This window comes from Falco biarmicus, chromosome 9, assembly GCF_023638135.1.
Source record: "Falco biarmicus isolate bFalBia1 chromosome 9, bFalBia1.pri, whole genome shotgun sequence".
Classification (NCBI taxonomy): domain Eukaryota; kingdom Metazoa; phylum Chordata; class Aves; order Falconiformes; family Falconidae; genus Falco; species Falco biarmicus.
The window spans coordinates 6,725,566-6,745,129 of NC_079296.1; the positions used below are offsets into that span (position 1 = coordinate 6,725,566).

General features: G+C 47.6%; 1 protein-coding gene across 2 annotated transcripts in view; it reads left to right on the forward strand.

Moving 5' to 3' along the window:
• Positions 1-19,564, forward strand: part of COL5A1 (collagen type V alpha 1 chain) — a 160,400-nt gene that overhangs the window by 121,016 nt on the left and 19,820 nt on the right. For both annotated transcript variants that reach the window (XM_056351721.1, XM_056351722.1), the window contains exons 32-50: positions 273-326; positions 4,830-4,874; positions 5,205-5,258; positions 6,230-6,274; positions 7,335-7,388; positions 8,001-8,054; positions 11,539-11,592; positions 13,110-13,217; positions 13,407-13,496; positions 13,589-13,642; positions 14,279-14,386; positions 16,145-16,252; positions 16,875-16,928; positions 17,549-17,602; positions 17,812-17,919; positions 18,015-18,068; positions 18,156-18,263; positions 18,400-18,453; positions 18,838-18,945. In XM_056351721.1, the coding sequence (XP_056207696.1) occupies positions 273-326; positions 4,830-4,874; positions 5,205-5,258; positions 6,230-6,274; positions 7,335-7,388; positions 8,001-8,054; positions 11,539-11,592; positions 13,110-13,217; positions 13,407-13,496; positions 13,589-13,642; positions 14,279-14,386; positions 16,145-16,252; positions 16,875-16,928; positions 17,549-17,602; positions 17,812-17,919; positions 18,015-18,068; positions 18,156-18,263; positions 18,400-18,453; positions 18,838-18,945 (1,368 nt within the window). The remainder of the gene's footprint in view (positions 1-272; positions 327-4,829; positions 4,875-5,204; positions 5,259-6,229; positions 6,275-7,334; positions 7,389-8,000; positions 8,055-11,538; positions 11,593-13,109; positions 13,218-13,406; positions 13,497-13,588; positions 13,643-14,278; positions 14,387-16,144; positions 16,253-16,874; positions 16,929-17,548; positions 17,603-17,811; positions 17,920-18,014; positions 18,069-18,155; positions 18,264-18,399; positions 18,454-18,837; positions 18,946-19,564) is intronic.

A 19,564-nucleotide genomic window follows, 5' to 3' on the forward strand; every position in this document is an offset into this window, starting at 1 on the left:
TTTTGTTGTTGTTGTTTGGGTTGGGATTTTTTTGGTTGGTTGGGTTTTTTTGTTATTTTTGGATTAATGTTCATCTCTGAGGTCATTTTGGGTCTGGTTTCAGTTTTATTTTTATTAAAAGGAGGTTTAAAACAAAACAAATGTTGGGAGCTGTAGATGCCAGCAGGCACTCGCTAGGGGTTGTTCCAGGCTGGCGGGTGCCGGTGTGGGTGCACAGAGCTGCCCCTTTCAATGTCTTGAACCTCTCTTTCTCTCTTTGCTCTTTCCCCAAGGGCTCAATCGGCTTCCCAGGATTTCCAGGAGCTAATGGAGAGAAGGGCACACGGGTAAGAGCCGCTATGTCTAGCTGCTTTGCTCATTTTTTCCTGTCCAAAGAAAGATCCTTGGGCAGGACGTGGGGGATGCTCCATTGCAGGCAGCTGCTGGGTGATGCTCAGGTTGCTTTTCCACAAAGGGGTTGCCCAAAGAGCGTCATCCCACCTGCTGGCATCCCAGGATGAAGTCCCGGGCACAGGGAGTGCAGGATCGGCAGTAGGCTCCCGATGCCGGCTGTTGGAAAGGAGGATGCTGGTAATAGCAGTAAGCTCTGCAGACAGCAGCTTTCCAATTAAACGCTGGAAGTTTTTCCCTCAAGATATTTTAAAAGGTTTCTCTGAACCTGAATCCGTCCTGCGCTGTCAGACTTTGCTTAGGGCACGAAGAGCTTTGTAATTAACAGTAATTATTAGAGATGGGTGATTCTGTTCAGACGCAGCAAGAACCATCTTTAGCCTAACTTGAGATTCAAAACGTGTAGCTGAAAAGACACAAGTTCATCCTTTTAACAAGTGGAGCTATTCTAAATTCATCAACACCCTTAAAATGTGGGGGCTCCATCCCACAGACTTGCTTCTACCTCCCACCCTACCTCCACCAACTTTGCTTCCAGGCAGGGATTGTCTAAATACACTGGTGATTTTTTTTTTATTATTTTGTGGAAGACGTGCTTGAATTCAAGAGTACAAACATAGAGTTGTTTTCTGCACCAGCCCTGGTCACAGGGACAAAAAGGGGGAGTGAGGAGAGGGAGTGGAATTAGTTTCCTTTTTACTCTCATTTAAATACAAATGACTTCTAACAGACGTGTTTGATAGGAGCCCAGAAAACATAAATCACTTTGCACTGCATTAATATCATGCCACTGAAATTTGGTTTATATCCGCCCCTCTTTTTTTTTTTTTTTTTTTTCCTCCCCACTGTGTAATTTTATTTCATTCTAAACTACAAATGCAGCATCTTCTCCCCTCCTTCTGCTCCGGCTGGGCGGGAGGAGGGAGGCCATGAATAAGGCAGCTGCCACAACAGCCTTGAATTCACTGTAGCCCTATAATTACCACCCGCCTTATCAAATATACAGCAATAAAATCCTTGGGCTGGATTTTCTGGTGGTCTAAAAACAGGGCATCGGTGAGGCAGGGACATGCTGCTTTGCATCTCCAAGCATCCGCATCCCGTTTGCTCCATCTGCTAATTTTATTCTGGTGGGATGGAGAGCCAGACTGCTGGGATGCGAAACCTTTCAGGGAGCAGAGTGGGTACCGGGAGCTGGTGGTTTATGAGATTGGAAAAAAACCCAAGGGTTAGGCTGGTTGAATTTTAGCAATGTCCAGCCTGAAAGGGACCAGGGAGGGAGCAGACATGCTGGGAAGGGGCCCGACTTTCAGGACCAAGCAGCAATAAGAGGAGAAAAGACAGAAAATTAACAGTTTGGAACACTTTGCTCCCTTTTATGCTAAATGAGGTTTGTGCTCATAGGAGGAGGTAGTGAGGACACTTAATTACACCGCTGGCATGCCCCACACATCTTCAGGTTAGGAATTGAAAAGGGAGTTTTGCATCTCAAGCCAAGAAGCCCATATTGTACTGGCTGCTGAGCTGAGAGGTGCCTGGTGGGCACTGTCCCTCTCCTGGGCCAGGTCGGGCTCCAGAACATGCTGTAGCAGTCCCCAAACCGCTGGTGTAATGGAAGGAGACAGGAATTTGAGGAGAAGTGAAGGGGGTTTTGTGTGTGAGGAGCAGGGGAAGGCACCCCAACCCCTAAGAGGGAGCATGGTCTGGCACGCCTCTGTCAAAGAGAAATATATTGGGTTATTTTAGGGTAATTTCATTTTTTTCTCTCTCTCCAATGTGTGATTGGACTATTTCTGCCATTTTACACCCAATCCAGCAGCTTGCGCTTGTTTTATCAGTGTACTTGTATGTGTGAGGTGGGGGAAGGAGGGAGAGAGATTTTCATGGACAAATGTCTCATTTAGTAAAAGGAGCCCAGCCTGAAAATGTTTTAAGAATAGCAGAAATAGTGGTTTTCAGTATCTGTTTTGGTATCGTTTTTTTCCCCCACTCCCAAGTATCCGATTTAAAATAAGTAGAAAGCAATTATATACAGAATGATAGACTGAGCTGGGATCACACCGCGCCAACCCAAACGGAGGCCATCAACTTAATTGAAGCCTCATTGAGTTAGACTTGATAAATCCCCCCCAGTTTCTCCTGAGACCACTAAATTTGCTATTTTTATGAACACGTCCACATATAATCAAGAAAGAGAGCTTCTAATATTTGCTTCTTCCAGTGCATTGTGGAGTAACCCAATTTGCAGCTGAAATAACCAAAAATCATTTGTTTGTCTTTCCTTTTTACATGGTGTTACTATTATGCTGTTCAACGCAGTTGTTTATGTGTCCAGAATAATATGAATCACACGTTTCTCTTACAATCATCATCATCTAGGAATGGAAATATGCTTTCCAGCTCATTATTTCAGCAATATAAGTAGTCTTCCCAAGTCCTTAAATAATAAAAAAAAGGGTGAAAGCCGAAGGCAGAAGAGCAGCACCAGCAGATCTGCCCGCACGAGCATGGGCAGCAGAATTGTGGTGCTGGCAGAGCCTGCGGTGCTAAAGCTCCCAGCTCCTGGCTGTTCAGCTGCATGAAAGGGCTCACAAAGTCAAAAATGTGGGAGGAATTTTTGAGTTTTCAGAGAAGTGTGACCTGTTAAATATCAAGATGGTTTTGGCGAGAGGATGCTCATCGCCGTGCCCGTTCTCACCCAGCTGCCCACAGCCAGAGGTGAGCTCGGGTGAGCTTGCTTGGCTGTTTTCGAAACCTGATCATAAAATCAATAGTTAGATGTGAATAAGTGGTCTTATTTTTAGAGCTAATAGACCTCTGTCATTAGCACCGGGTTATAGATCTCCCTGCTCGCCCAGTCTGACAGAGCCTGGGGTGCAGGGAGTGCACCAAAGTACCAAAATCCGACCATTTATTTGGGTACCTAGAAAATAATCTGAATTTAGATGCCTTTCCCTCGGTATCCCTGTTTGAAAAATATAGGTCTGTGTACATTTACGTGCTATATAAATTCCTTGCATCAGTACACAGTGCTGTATGCATGATTAATGATAGCAATAAGCAGGGGAATATTTTGCTTAAAAATAGAATTGAGGAAGAAGGGAGGGAGTGTTGTGGGGCTACCTGCAGGGAGGTGGCACACGCTCCTCTCCACCTGCTCTGAATTTAGCCTCCTGTAGCTAAAGGAAAACCAGCTGGAATACTTTAAAATGATTTTTGCAATTAATTAAAAACAGGTATGCCAGCAGGCATTATTAAATGGAACCGCCGAACAAGGAGGATTCAGCGGGACTAATTTTAGTAGCTTGAAGAAAGTTGATTGTAAAGTTTTCTGGCTTCTGTTTTATGTTCGCCTGGTTAATTAGCACCAAATACGAGAAGGCAGGATTGTGAGATGATGGATTTGGGGCAGAAAATGGCAAGTGATATTTTAAGCATTCTGTGTTCCTTACATAGAAAGCAAGTCTTTCTCTTCCTCTGACAGGTGATGGGTAACGATAGTGGACGGCAGGTCCGAAGGAAGAAAGTTAAAACTGTTGGAATGGTTTTGGAAACTTGACACCAGCAAAATAGTGGTTTTAGGGAGAAAGCTCTAGCCCATTCATTTTGTTTTAGGCGCGGGGTAATGGAGCTTAACGTAGTGCCAGATTTAGGACACAGCCATCTCTGTCTTTTTTCTGTCAGGATTAATCACAGTCCCCCATTACAGGGAGCTGAGTGCATCTGTCAGATCTCATGAGCCTGCTGCTTTGTCGCTTCTGCAAAACAATGTCTTAAATTACTTGTTTAGCACTAAGTTCACAGAGATGAAGAAAGATTTGTAAATATGTGGGGCAGCTTAATTGGCTTGTGTGGCATAAAATAACTGCTTGGAGCAGGAATCCGACTCTTCTGCTGTCATTCCTTAAATATTTAACAGCACAGGTCTTGCAACACGTGTGTGTGTGTGTCGGTGTAAGCCAGCCTGCCATGCTCCCAGCTGGGGCGAGGACCAGCCCTTCCCCACAGCAGGAGCTGGGTGAATTGATGAGCAGAGATCAGTGGGAGAAGAGATTATGGGTGTTGGTGGCAGAGCTGGATAGCATTTTGGCTGGCTTTTTAGGAGACTGCATGGTCCGAGGGGGTGGCCTTGTCTTTGAAAGTTGTGTGGTGTTTTAAGGGGCTCGGGATACTTTTTCTTAAGAGCTTCCTTCCGTCAGATGGTAGATGTCGTCTGGGCTTTGGGATTACTGTCCTGCCCTGCCCAAGCATTATAAATCAAAATAAATGGAAGAATCAGGAGATGAAAGTAAACCTGCTGTTGTCCTTTTCATTGCAAATGGGAACGGGTGAGGTTTTGGGGGCAGTTTGTGTGCAATAGGCTCCGTTGGGGTTCACCTGCTGAGAGCTCAGCCTACGATGTTGGCCGTTAACTCCTCTTCATTTCTTTTTCATTCCAGGGAACACCTGGCAAACCAGGTCCAAGGGGGCAGCGCGGTCCAACGGTAACAGTCCATTTCTTTGTTCTTCTGCATTTTGAAAGCTTGTTAAGGCCAGGGAAAAGTGGAGTCTGATTTGTGTCCTCACTGGGAAGGATCTGGCCTTCTGCAGTTAAAGCTGAGCAGAGGGGATGCAGGGATTTGGGGCTGGATCTCACCAGTGAATATGGTTTAAAGTCATCACCATCCAGCATCAGTGATGAAGGCTCCTGTCATCCCCTTGCTGCTGGAGGGACAACTCATTGACCTGGTGCAGCTCAGGCACTTGGGTGCTTTGACTGATCAAAGTGCTGTGGGTAGCAAGAACTAAAATCTCGTCTTTTGTGTCTTATTAAGGGTCCACGTGGGGAAAGAGGCCCTAGGGGAAGCACTGGGAAACCTGGCCCAAAGGTAAGGTTTTGGGAAGCCTAGTGGCATTGTGTCCTAAAAAGTGTTGGCGTAGGAGACCACCTGGTTCACTGCTCTCCATTTCCCCTTCTCTCCTTTCTTCACCGTATTTTGAAAGCTGAGCCCGCCTGAGCTTCGTTACCCAGCCAAATGGCTCCTAGTCCAACCATAAAGTATGCACACGTCCTAAAAATATGTTGGCCCGTGTTTCAGCAGGACGTTAAGTGCATGCATGAATTAAGGGCCATTGCAACCAGCAGGGGAGTGAGCACCCCTCCATCGGGGACCAGCACAACCCTACAATCCACTGACACTTCCCCTAAGCCCTATTTTTTGGTGTTTAAGTAGCGTTTGAACCACCTTAGCAGCCTTAAGCTGTGCCATGGATGAAGGGACAGGTATTGCTGGTGGTCTCCAGAACCTTGCACCTTGCTTAGCCACTTTACATGCACACTGTTGGCCCACGATTGGTCACCGGGCAAAATAAGTATTTTCCTGCCAGCCAATCTGGAGGCACGCTCAGCTCCAGTACCTGCTCCAGAGACCAATTAACTGACCATCAGTCGCCAGAGATGATAGAAGCAAAGCTTTTGTAGTGAGACGTTGTCACCACCATGCTGCCAGCTTAAAAAATAAATGTCTTGGCTTTGTGTTGGCATGAATTTTTGATAAATACCTCGTCTTTGCAGCGGCATTTATCTCTCGGAGGGAGGCCATTATGTGGTGAAAATATCCTGAGCTCGCTGACGTTATCTCTCCTGTATTTTTATTAACCAATGTGGGGGGAACGAGCAGCTGCTTGTTTGTCACTGGATGCTGCTCCTGATACAGAATTATTAATAGAGAGGGACTGGGGGAGTCAGTGGGGTGTGGTGTCATCGTGGGCTTGGTGCCATTTGAAGTCTTTGTGCACAGCAGCTGCAATGTTGATATATGTATTTTTAATGGTGTGTTGTTTTCTTTATTCGTAAAAGGGCAACTCTGGTGGTGATGGCCCCCCTGGTCCTCCTGGCGAAAGGGTAAGACCAACTGGTGGAGCTGAAGCAGGACTCAGTCCCAGCCCGTTAGTCTGACATGGCAGATGAGGCGGGTTTGCAGGACTGAGATGGTGATGAAGGTTTTTTGGCAGTGAGCATCCTACCAAGTACCCTGTCAGGCAGAGAGGGGTGGGCAGCCCGCTGGAGCCACAGTGCAGCTTAGCATACCTCCATCAGCAAAAAGAAAAAATCCATTTCAAAGTCCAAGGTGAAGGTGCTTGTGTGAAGAGAGGTCTCGCAGGTCACCTGCAGTCCGTAGGTCCTTTCTGAGCTCTCCAAGGAAGGCTTGAATGGGACCTTGGGTGTCTTGGTAAGCATCGCTCCATGGGAAAAGAGGAGTCACCCATGGGTTTTGTGACGACAGCCAGGTTTTCTGAAGGAGGTGGTCCCCTAGAACCTCGTGCTGCTTACAGCATGCTAAGGGGAAAATACTGAAACAGTAAGACTTTAATGACTTTTAGCCTCAACTTCCACTTTTTTTCTTTTCCCTCCTGGGTTTTGTACTGTTTGTAAATTTTCTACAACATTGCCCAGGGAGGAAATGTATGAAATCGGTCCCTGCTTCGCATCTGCTGGTTGTGACCACGGGGCGAGGGGGAGCTGCTGCTGACACCGTTCCAGGGAAGCAGCGCTCGGAAGACCATCAGCTGCCTTACAGCACTGGCCCTGGAGCCACTGGGCTCTCCTTCATTCCTGCAGGAGCTGGTAGCTCCCAGGTGCTCTCACTTGAGCTGGGATGGGAAAAGACATATTTTTCTTAGCACTGGGAGAGAAAGGCACAAAGAGGTTGCTAGCCTGTGCCTTATGCAGCTGGACAGGCCACTCGGTTAAACATACCTGGTGGTTTTTACCTTGCCATGCATTTTTTTTTCAAGGGATGGTCTCACGCAGCTAGTTCTTGCACTTTGGGGTGTTTCTTTGGGGTAGAAGTAGCTGTCTTTCCGTACCTTTGTGCCGATCTGCTGTTCATACAGAGCTAGTATTTCATAGTAAAGTGTTACAGCTTCCTTAACCGTGTTTTCTGGCTTGTTTTGCATCCCAGGGACCACCAGGGCCTCAAGGACCGACTGGATTTCCTGGACCAAAAGGCCCCCCTGTAAGTAACTCTCTTTCTAGAACATGCAAGGAAATACATAAAGTCTTTCCCATCCAGCTGTGATTGCCTGTGCCAGCTCAGTCTTAGCTGCTCCTCTGACAAGCGGTGACGTACCCAATAAAAGGCATTACTGAGACATCATGATAATAACCCGACAGTTTAAGATTTTAAATAGCCAAGTAAATTGCAGCAGCTGATTATACATGCTCATTTCCTAATGACTCAATATCACTAGGATCTTTCATGGTTGCTCTGTTCTTTATTTTCCCTCTGTATACTGGGAGGACAGCGCAACAGAGCAACATTTCTGTGTCTGCAATTATTATACACTGGTGGGGGCCCTCAGAAACCTTTTGGGAGTGATGTTCTTCCCTGTGGTGAACAGCTCGCTCCTGCTCTGAACCTGGGAGATAAATCTTTCCTTGGGAGAAGTGTGGGAAAGGGCTGTATCTTTTTAGGGTTCTGAGCACCGCTGGTTTACTTTGAAAATGGATAGGGGCTAATGCAAGGATGCAAGCAGGTTTGATTCAGTCCTTACCATAGTTTTACTACACATAGTTTTACATCACAGCACTTAGTGATGATCCGTCTCACCCTGTTTTTCTGCTGTAGGGTCCTCCTGGGAAGGATGGATTGCCTGGTCACCCCGGACAGAGAGGAGAAACTGTAAGTAGCCAAAAAATCCTGGGCAGATCATTAGTCCTGAGTCGTCTTGCCGGTTGTTTTTTCTAAACCTTTCTGTGCAGCTGGGGAGATGTGGCCACACGTTTGCTTTCCCTGAAGGTCTGTGTCTCTCCAGCTCCACGGGATGGTCTATGGGAAGCAACCCTTTTCTGAGCAGGACGGGTCGGTCTAATGATGATTTATGTGGAGGTTGCGCACCAACTCCTCTCTGAGCTCTATCCCTTTAGTAGTTTGGGGAGGTCAACATGTGTATCATGTAGAGAAAATGTGAGCAGAGATGTAGCGATGTCAGTGACCGGCATCGGAGGCAGCTGGGTTTCTGCCGTGATGGCTGCTGCAGGAAGGCAGCTCCTTGCGAGGTGGGAGGATGTTGGCTGGGGTCAACACCAGCACAAACCAGCACTTAGTGTGGCTCTTGCTTTTGGGAGGTAGAGAAGAAGCTGTGGGGGGATTTCTGAGCAGCTCCTTCAGCCAGGCTCTGTACCCCAAGGACTCACCAGAGCGCTCACCCCTTTGCCCTCCCAAGGGGGAAGGCTGTGCCTCCACTCCTCGGAGCGTTACAGGCAGAGTCCGTGCTTGCTTTCCCACTCTGTCCTTTGGAGATATGCAGGTTCTACATCTCTCTATTCCAGAGACGTAACTTTAGGGCTGTGATAGCCGAGATTTTTCATGTGAGACGGGCTCCATCCTTTGCAAGCTCAGCTTTCCACACCCAGCTGGGTTAGGGGCAGTTTTATTTTTTCTGGAACCTGCAATGGGGAGAAATAAACGCTTTTTGCTTCTTGATGCACCATGTGGCCAATGCCAAGAACTGTTACACAGCAGAGAAGAGTTACAGCTCAGTTTTGGCCATGCTTGTTTTGGGAGAAAGGCAATTCCTGGCCAAAATGAGGAGCGCAATGGTTTTGCTGTAGTTTTTCTGTCCACACCGGTTACTGCAGCATGTTTGTGTATCAGCTGCTGCCTTAGCACCCAAGTAAGAACAGCATCTCTGCTGACGCTGCCTTTTAGCCAGAGCTACACACAAGGGCCTCACCAAGTTTTGCTTAAGCCCTTGCCAGCAATAACCCCTTGCTGCAACCCAGGGAGCGGCTCCTGGCTGTTTAGGTACCTCGCTATTGTACACGTACTGCTTTGTCCATTTTAAAAGGTTTTGTTACACAGATGTAATCATTGTTTCTCACCAAAGGAGAACGATGAGGCATGTGGAAGGTATGATACCCTGGCTGTTGTGCGTCTCTGGTCTGTTTTCTGCACCTATTTTGCTTGAAGGATACCCTAAGCAAAAATGACCCTTCTGCCATGTATTCCTCTGCATGCAGTAATTAGCATCCTTCTGTTTGGCATTTTTGGGGATGTTTATTCTTTTTCCTCAGCTGTTTACAATCCAGCTCATTTGCTGTTGTTAGTATGTCCCTCTCCCCAGCACTGCATGCTGCATGTTAGCAGGTAGATTCTTTGTTCTGTGTTTATTTTACAGGGGAAAAGAAAACCCGATTTCCTCTACTCAGCTTTGCATTTTTCTCCACTGCCTTTCCTAGCAAATGAGCATTAAAAAGGCTTTGCACATTATGCATTTTTTCCCCTCAACTTATCACACAACAATTTAATTAACTTGCCTGGCATTTGCTAAGCTAGGCAATGCAAATACTGCTCGGCACAACACCAGATATTTATTTACACTCCGTAAGACTGTAAGGCAGTGGTTGTGGTATTTTTGAACACACAGTCCTTAGGTCAGGATTAACTTAAAGGTGAAGAGAGGAGTTTTCACCTGCCAGAGCCTAACTGTGACATTTAGTCATCTTTGACTGAGTGATGTGTAACATCCAGGACACCTACATTCAAATTGGAAGCAGCAGTAAAAACTTTGCTTGCATCTGCTGTTGTCAACTTTTGAGGCTGGAATAAAGCCTCAAACTCCAGGGCTGCATGGATATGGATGAAGAAATAGGCTTTCAATTATTTTGGGTCTGAAAGTACTCCCTAATAGCTTCCTTCAATCATTGCAGTAGTAGCTTGCCTATCACAGGCAATCCTTCCAGAAAGCAAAAACTCTGTTAATCTGTGCTGTGAACAAGCTTGCGAAGACCACTTTCCCCTGCATCCTCTTGGGATGCACGCAGACGTGCAGACCCAGGTAGCAGGAGTCCCTTTTTTGTCCCTCTTTCCCTTACACAGTGCCAAAAAGCAAGGCAAGAAACATAAAACCAAATTAAATACTATTTCCCCAGCAGTAGCCTTGTCAGTGCACTATGTACCTTCGTGCAAGAAAACCTAGACATGAAATCTGTGTGTCAGAAACTTCCCTGGGCTTTGCTTTTCATTTAGCAGCAAATAGGCATGCTGAAGGATGCAGAAATATTTGGCCATATTAGATTTACAAAGATTGGATCTAAACAACCCATGAAAAATTCTAAATACCCTGTGCCCAAGGCTCAAATAGGATAAAAGGAAACCCCTTTCTTCGGATTAACAGGAAAAGTCATGCATAGAAATGGCTGAAATATTTTTCTGCGATAAGAGTTTAAATTGTACATTCATTTCACAAAGATGTTTTGCTATTTCCCCATCAATGACAGGATGTTTTCTGTGATCTGCAGACAGCTAGAATAGCATTGAGTAGGTTTTTTTAGCATGACACATTACCGTTGGCTTGGGATTTATCTGATACTCTTTGTGGCAATGAGAAAATAGCCTGTATGCCCTAAATGACATTTCTCAAGCTTGTCAGCATGCTATAGTAAGAATGATAATTAATGTGCTTTTTAAAGAGTGGCTTAGGAGAGCTAAACAATGGCAGCAGTGATAGTTTGTTATTGTCACTCTTCAAAATGACATTATGAGTAGCTGTCATGGAGACTTCGCTACTCGTCAGTATTTGGAGAGAAACAAGTTTGTGATTTCTTTCAACAGATGTTGAGGGAGGAAATAAAGCTCCGCTCAGCCCCCCAGGCTGGGGGGTTCAGGCTTCGGCGGGGGTTGGCGCTGCCAGTGCCAAAAGTGGGTGACGGTTACCCAGCCTCCGAGCTCCTGGGAGCTCAGCCTGAAACAGAGCTAAGCTTAAACCAGGACCAGAACAGAAGGGAATGGCTTCGAAGAATCGCTCAGCATGAAGAAACACACTGATTTTTTAATAGTTATTTCCTCTATAGGTTTTATGAGCATAGCAGATTTTTTTTATATATATGGCCAGTCCCTCAGCCAAACCACAAAAGCTCCATGAAAACAGCAGAGCTGAGCTTTCAGAATCCCTTCTTCTTCCTCTGTTTCACTCCTGTATAAATGTACAAAGACGTATTTTCCACTTTCTGTTTGATTTCTTGTTTCTTTTATCTTTGGGTGTCCATCCCTTCCCGGTCAGTAGTTTCACCAGAGGAGGAGCAGTTGGGTGGCGTATGTGACCCTCGCTGGGGTACTCCTTGGCACAAGTGTCATCTCTTTCTCTTTTACCTTTCTCTTACAGGGTTTCCAAGGCAAGACTGGCCCTCCAGGACCCCCCGGTGTTGTAGGCCCTCAGGTAAGAAACAAATGGCTTGCAGCAGCCCTCTGCAGCTCATCTTCCCCAGTTTGGGTCTGTGGGCTCTCCCAGCTCTGATGGTTCAGCTGGAGCTGCTAAGACTGCAGGTTACACAGCATAGAGACTCTGCCAGGGAAGGTGAAGTCACACTGAAGCAAGCTTCATAGCTTTGAAATTCCTGGCCAAGGTGTGAAATACCCCAGTGGGTCCCAGCCCACCCTGTTGGGGCGTAAGGATGCTATTTAGAAAATGTGCCCGAAGGCTGCTGTAAATAAGGTGGCTGCTGTGAGCTGAACAGAGCTACCCTGGTGTAAAATTGGTGTAAGGTGAGAGAGAGACCAGCTACACACAACCTGACTGAAAAACCTGAAGCAGCCAGAGAATTAAACAAGATCTCCAAGGGCTGTACAGTGGCTGGGCAGTGTAAGCGTGATGCCAGAGCGCTCTTACATGCCGCTGTGAAGGAATACATCCTCCTTTAATATCAGGTGCTGCCAGATTCTGTCAGAGTTGGGCTATTTTTCTTTTAGTCACAAAGAACTCTGTGAAATCTGGAAATAGTGACTGCGCAACCAGAATTTGTACCCCTTAACTACAGGCATGCGAGGCTCACTGATCAATTCTGTAGGAAGTCCTAGACTGAACAGGACTGGCTTTGGGTTGAGTCTTCTTTCCTGAACTACTGGGGAGGTTGCTCTTTAATTAGAAAGTAATTAATGTGTCCTCTTTAATGATAGTGTAAAGTCCCTGATTTGTAAATTCCCTGATTAGGGGCAATTCCCTGGCTGTGTCTGTCTTCTCAAGTGCAAATTAGGTTCTATGGCAATTTTATTTGGCTCTGCTGCGCGTAGTTAGCGTGATCTGTGGTTGCTGAGCGATTGCAGTGTTATCGTTCTGCTTACATTAAGTGGCACCCTGCAGCGTGACATGAATTACAACCACAGTCCCAGTGGACACCACCGTGCAGGGGTGTTACAGTCTCATGCATGTGGCTTTTGTCCTCCTCCAAAATGGGCCACTTGGGAACCTTCTGCACTGGGGCTAATGCTCCACTCGTCACCGTTAGTGCCCGTGTACAGCACAGAGGCAGTCAGTAATTGCCATGTAGTAAAAGCCTAATCCATTATTTATGCCCCATATAAGAAAATCAGCATGATTGTAGAGTACCTAGGAAGTTTTCAATTGAAGAAAAAACCACTGCAAAACAAAACCCAAACCCAAAGCATAATAGGTGTAGTCATCATGTCTCATTTATGTGAACCCTTTCATTCCGGAGGTTCCCAATGCCTCTAGTATGTCAAGTGCAGTGTTGCCTGCTTCCAAAACAAGGTCCCTTTAGATGCCAAAGGAGGCATCTCTCCAGGGATTCCTGGTGCCACTGCCTGGGACAACTAAGGGAAGGAGCGTCTTCCATGCAGTTGCAACCTAAAGGATTATAAACTGATGGCCTGTACCTCTTCCTTCAGTGCTTGTTCTGCTGATACCCACCATCTCCTCCCTGATCTCTGTTTCTTCAGGGTCCGACCGGTGAGACAGGGCCAATGGGTGAGCGGGGACATCCAGGCCCTCCAGGTCCCCCAGGTGAACAAGGTCTTCCTGGCCTCACTGGAAAAGAAGGGACCAAGGTAGGAACTACCAGCCTCCTGAATTCACCCTCTGTGCAAGCCCGGCTGCCTGCCCCTCTCGCAGAGATGGAGAAGGATGATTCAGAAACGAAATGATGCTTCACAGTGTCTCATGACTTGAGCCCGGAGAGAGGAGCTGAGTCTCTACGGAGTCTGCAGATCCTCAGCTATTTGTCACTCTCGTTGCAGGGGGACCCTGGTCCCGCCGGCCTCCCAGGAAAGGACGGTCCCCCCGGCTTGCGAGGCTTCCCCGGAGAGAGAGGTCTCCCTGGTCCCATTGTGAGTAGAGGCTGCTCGGTCCTTCCAGAGGGAAGGATGCCTGGGCGGTGCAGCACCCACCTCCCCAAATGACTCTGTTTTCCTCCCTCCAGGGTGCTCCAGGGCTGAAAGGCAACGAAGGTCCCCCAGGCCCCCCAGGTCCAGCAGTGAGTATCCTTGCCCTTACAGGCACCACCTAATGCCTTTACAAGCTTGGCAAGCCAAGCCAGAGGGTTAGTCACAGCTCAGGCCTTTACCCGTTATTTCCTTTGCACTAACCAACGACTTGCTGGATATTGCTTTATTTCACAAGACACGCATGTAATAGTTCAGTCATTTTGTGGTGCCAGCTGTGTGAACATACGTGACAAGCTGAGGGAACTGGAATGATTCAGGACATCAAGGATTTTGCTTCTTAATCACCTGCTTGCCCTCTGCAAGTTGTCCCCACTTGAGATTTGTTCTCAGTGCAGCGCTCCTGGAAGAAAACACTCAGAATCCAACCTCCCTGATGCCTTGGCTGTGAAGGGAGGTTGTGCTCTTGTTCCAAGCTGATAATGTGCCCCCAGGAACTGAGCTGCCTGCACCATCCAGAGGAGAACCCAGCCCTTCCAGGGATTTTAACCCAAAAAAGACCTGCAGGACCCCTTAGGCTGGTGGTACTAAATCATCACGTGGCAGTCGCCCCATCGAAAGTGCTTACTCACTGATGATGCATTTGCAGCATCCTACTGCTGGTTTTCTTTGTGTATAGATGAAGCTCAATACTCCAGTTAACGCTTCCTTCCTTCTTCCCTGAACAGGGCTCTCCTGGCGAGCGCGGTCCCGCGGGATCAGCCGGCCCGATAGGCTTGCCAGGGCGACCTGGTCCCCAGGGACCTCCGGGACCCGCAGGTGAAAAGGGAGCCCCAGTAAGTACCAGTATAAATATTAACAGCTGTGTGTCAAATAGAAATGTGTACAGTAGGGAGCTGAGCATGGAGACACAGTCCCTGGGGTAGGTGTATAAGACTTAAATAAAAAAAAAAAAAAATAGAAAGCAATTTTTTTCATCATGGGTACATCAAGCCACTGCACATTAGCTGCTTATCTGCCCCGTTTGTGACACTCGTGCTATCAAAAATGGATGTGATCCCAGGGGCTGAAATGTCTTCAGGCAATGAGAAGGGATGAGGACTGAAGAGGTGGAATGACAACCTGTGTGACCTTCTGGTGACAAACAGCCAAAGGACAAGCCTCTGGGCAAAGAAGTGAGCTAGCTCCATCACTGTTCACAAGGATGCAATGGTAGCAGCACTTCCCACTGAGCCCAAATAAATCCCTACCCGCACTCTGCCCCAGCTGAAGGGCAGCGCAGGAAGGTGCTGTGCAGGTTTCAGCTCCGCTTCCTGGGATGCTGCGTGCTGCCGCAGCATCAGTGTTCCCAGGCATCCCGCTGGTGCCCATGGAAAGAGCTGTGCTCAGCAGGAGCCCGAGCAGAGCGTGGCTGAGTCCTGCCATATGGTCCCTCTCCTGAGCCTTCACCAGCCAGCCCGCGCAAACTCTCACATCTTTCGCTCCCCAGGCACGCGTGTGAAATATCACGTGCAGGCAGGAGAATGTGGGCTAGGATGACTATTCCTGTCCCTGAAGAGTGCAGCACCATGACAGACCTAAGGAGGAAGGCTGTGCCTCTTAATTCATGCCCAAAGGCTTTTGCAGGGACTTTTGGGTTGCCTGCCTCAATCTTAAGCTCAGCTTCAGACCAGCAAAATGAGCAAACGTTGGCATTAGTGATTTCAGACTCTGTGAGGACACTTACGGTGATTGATGGTTGTTATCAGAAGTGTTTTATCAGCCACTGTATTCCACATTTGCTGGCTTATTAGAAACTCCAGCAGCTAGTCCAGAGGCAAAAATTTCCTAGTGAATCAGCTTTATGAATGTCTGTCCTGTCAAGTACCTATATGATGTACCAGTGGATGGATGAATAGGCAATTTATGTGGCATCTAATTATTCAGAAGAGAGCACCCAGGATTCAGATGCAATTAAATTATGTACAAGGAAACTGAAAAATATTCACTGTTCAGTTCCTATAAACAAACAAATTTGACTGAAGGCTCCAGGCCTGAGGAATATGAGTGGATCTTTAAGCAGGAGGCCAGCAGAGATTGCTTTATTCACTTTAGGTGTTTTCCTTTGTCCAGAAGCTCAGGAGTGAGCTCGGTGCCTCCTGAGAAATGTTCATTTGTTGGGGATCAGCCAGGGAGGGAGCAGGCAGTGAGTGTGCTGGGACAGCCAGGAACAGAATCACTAAAAACGGGCTTGTGAGAATAAAAATTAGTTGGGGTCTTGTTTGGCATCCAGAGAGAGATGGCAGAGGGTTCAGATTAAATCTGATTATATTGCTACAGCAATGAAATCGCAGCTGTTCTCTGGGTATTCACTGTAGATACTTGTCTTTCTTTTTTTTTTTTTCCTTTATCTTTCAAGACAGAAACTTTATCTTGTTTTAGATAGCGAGCACAGAGAACCCAGTGAAGTATCAGCTGGAAACCTGTTTTGCTATATGTGCCCATATAGTCAGGGGTGGTCATTAGCAGCTGAATAAAACATTAATGGGATGTAAGGGGTTGGTTGGAGGGTGGAGGAGAGCTCGGTGTGACCTGCCTGCTTGTTCTGCTTCCAGGGCGAGAAGGGTCCCCAGGGACCGGCTGGCCGGGATGGCATCCAGGGACCAGTGGGACTGCCGGGTCCAGCAGGTCCTGTCGGCCCCCCCGGAGAGGATGGAGACAAGGTGAGAGCAGCTCCCTGCTGTGCAGGGTCTCTCTGGGAAGGAACCGGGCAACATGCCCCATTGTCACCATGCTGCCTTCCACCACGTCGGGTTGGATGTGCAGCTGGTCCTAACACCAGGATATTTTCTGGCGCTTGCAGTCCCGCGAGGTCAGCAGCATTCAGTCTGGGGAGCAGCAGGAGAACTGGGATGCATGTGCTCTGCCAGCCAAACTGCTTGCTGAAAACACAGTTCGCCTCCCCAAAGCCTGTAGCAGGTGGCCTGCCCGCAGGTGCCTGGCTTTTCCAAATTAATTACCTTTCCCCACTCTCTCATTAAGCCCCTCTGGACTGAAGGATTCTTAGAAAACGTTAGCTGGGATGAATCGCTTATTGCTGCTAACAAGGTCTGCAAAATACTGTTTCTTGCATCACATGGCAGCTAAGAAAGGTTTGAGAATATAAAAGGGCTTGGTTACACTTGGGGTGGCCAAATCTCTGGCCTTTTCCAGAACTTTCTTGGGTATTTCTGTGGGAATAGACGTCTTTGTAATGGGGATGCAGATACACAGGACTATTGCTTGAATGCTGAGATATGGAGGTGGGCACCAAGTGAACTAACTGTGGCTCTTTGTACCTGGCAGGGTGAGATTGGGGAGCCTGGCCAGAAGGGCAGCAAGGGCGACAAAGGAGAGCAGGTGAGTGTGGTGGACATCGTCGTAGCTGCTTCCCTGGAGGAGCATGGTTATTTGTGAGACTTGCTGGAAACAGAAAACAATATAATCTTAATTTACTTCTGTCATTGCTTTGTCATCTGCTTTCTTCTCCAAGTACCTACACAATGTAAAAAAAGAGTGAGTGCCTGAAGTGTGAGCCTCCGGCTCCCAGCAAGACACTGAGAAGTTTCCATGTCCCTCATGTACTGTGTAAATACCTGTGAAACATTAGAAGCCCTTGCCGTTGAAGCTGGGTTTGGCTGTAGTTCCTTTTCTCTTGCTTGCAGCACCCCGAAGCACCCTTTATGTGCTGCTCAGAGCCTGAGGAAGATAAATTACACATCAGCATCTAGAGAGGAGTGGTGTGATACTGCTTTGCTGGAGCAAAAATATGTTTAGATGTATCTGCTTTGCTACTGGCACCAGGGCTGAGGATTGGTGGTGTGTCCAGAAGACTTGACCCTGTCCTCCGTCTGTGTTTGGGGAATTAGTGCATGTTTAATGGGGGCTGTGTTGAAGGGTGTTGCCTTTTCCAGGTGAGGTTTGTTTTTTTTTTTACTCTGTGCTACTAACACTGACATTGCACTTGTGTTTCATGACAGGGTCCACCAGGTCCTACTGGCCCACAGGGTCCCATCGGCCAGCCTGGCCCAGCTGTGAGTATTGTTCCCTGTTAGCAGAAATGCCCTTTCTTACCGTAAAATCTGGGAAGTTCTGCAAGGGTTGGCGGTTTCTGTCTGGCACTGCTGATGATGCCCAACACATCGTCAGGGCATTGCTGCTGTTTGCAGCAGGAGGTGGTGGGGCCGCGGCTTTGCATCTACCTTGTGTCCTTGCTAAGCTGTGTTAGACTTTTGCCTCGTAGGGTGCCGATGGAGAGCCAGGTCCCAGAGGACAGCAAGGCCTCTTTGGTCAGAAAGGTGATGAAGGACCCCGAGGTTTCCCCGGTCCCCCTGGCCCGGTGGGCTTGCAGGTAATCTGCAGCATCGAGGGAGGGCTTAGGGTAACGAGAACTGGGGCTCCACCTGAGATGTTCACAGCTAAAACTCATTCCCTCCACCTCCACAGGGCTTGCCTGGGCCACCTGGTGAGAAGGGAGAAACAGGTGACGTTGGGCAAATGGTGAGATGCTTTCATACTTTTTTTTCATCACTGACATAGACGTTGCTCCAAGAAACATGTCTTAAATTTGTCTTCCCTTCTCCTCAGGGCCCACCAGGCCCACCTGGACCCAGAGGTCCATCTGGACCACCAGGAGCAGATGGTCCACAGGGTCCTTCCGGGGGAATAGGAAATCCTGGTGCAGTAGGAGAGAAGGTAAAACATCCAGGCAAACCTGATCGAAGCCCTCAGGAATTTGCTACAACACTCATGCAGGGGCTTCGCTACATCAGCAGCAAACTTCGCACCCTGCAGAAATATGAGCGTGCTCATCCCTTTTTGCCCTCTGCAGGGTGAACCTGGTGAATCTGGTGAGCCTGGTCTTCCCGGCGAGGTTGGCCTCCCGGTAAGTATGCTACAGAGTGGCTCTTGTTCTGATGAAGGAGAGCTTATCTTCAGCGCTGTCCCTTGGGGAGCTGCTTGAAGGGGTGCCAGAGACATGGATGTGGATGGGGCTGCAGGATTGAACCAGCCACGTCCTTGGTTTGGGTGCTGGGCAACACAGTGCCATGTTACTTGTTATTTTTGGTGTAACGTTTAGTCACCGAATACGGGCTACCCACGACTGAACACCATGAACACCATTTAATCTTTGTGGGAAGGGACTGCTAAATCATATCCTCGTGTTTGGAGATACAAATAGAGCTTCTTATTCAGATCTGATTAAAGGATAATTAGAGAGCCGTAAATTGTTTTCCTGAATAATAGAAACACCTTTTTTGCTTTACAGGGTCCTAAAGGTGAAAGAGGTGAAAAGGGTGAAGCAGGTCCCTCTGGTGCTGCTGGTCCACCCGGCCCCAAAGGTCCACCAGGTGATGACGGTCCCAAAGGCAGCCCTGTAAGTACCCCCTCCTGCCCAAGCAGTGCTTCCTTGTCTGCCCAGCAGGGACTTCTGCATGAAGATATGTTTTCCAGACGTTTTTGTGGAAATTTGAAATGGTTTACCATCGCTCCACTAATATGTGATATTAGTCCCCTTCTTTAGGATGGTAATGAAGGAAAGACCCAGCCATACCATATCTTCTAGAAAAACTTGAATTCTTAGTCTTTTTTTGCAGGCTAGCAGAAAACTCACCCCTATGGAGAGGGCCTTCCACAGGTTTACTTCGTCTTTGAGTTTACGTATTGCCAAGGTCCTCTGCACCAGAGCGAAGCTTCCAAAATAGTCTAGGGGAGATTTATGTGAATTTGGGAGTTGTACCTCTAGGATCAGATCCCCGCTGATGCTAATTGCTGTAGCTCTATTGAAGCCAGTAGAGCTATACTGATTTATACCAGATGACAATGGTACAGTATTTATCTTGCCGGCTTCTTTGATGCTTGCTGGCTGAAGAAATTTATTATGCGATAAGCAAAGATGGCATGAAACAGCAGAGGAGGCAGGGGAGTTAGTCATCTCTTAACAGATGGGTTTTTTGGATATCGCGTTATTGGTTGAAGTTTGTTATCTGAAAGCT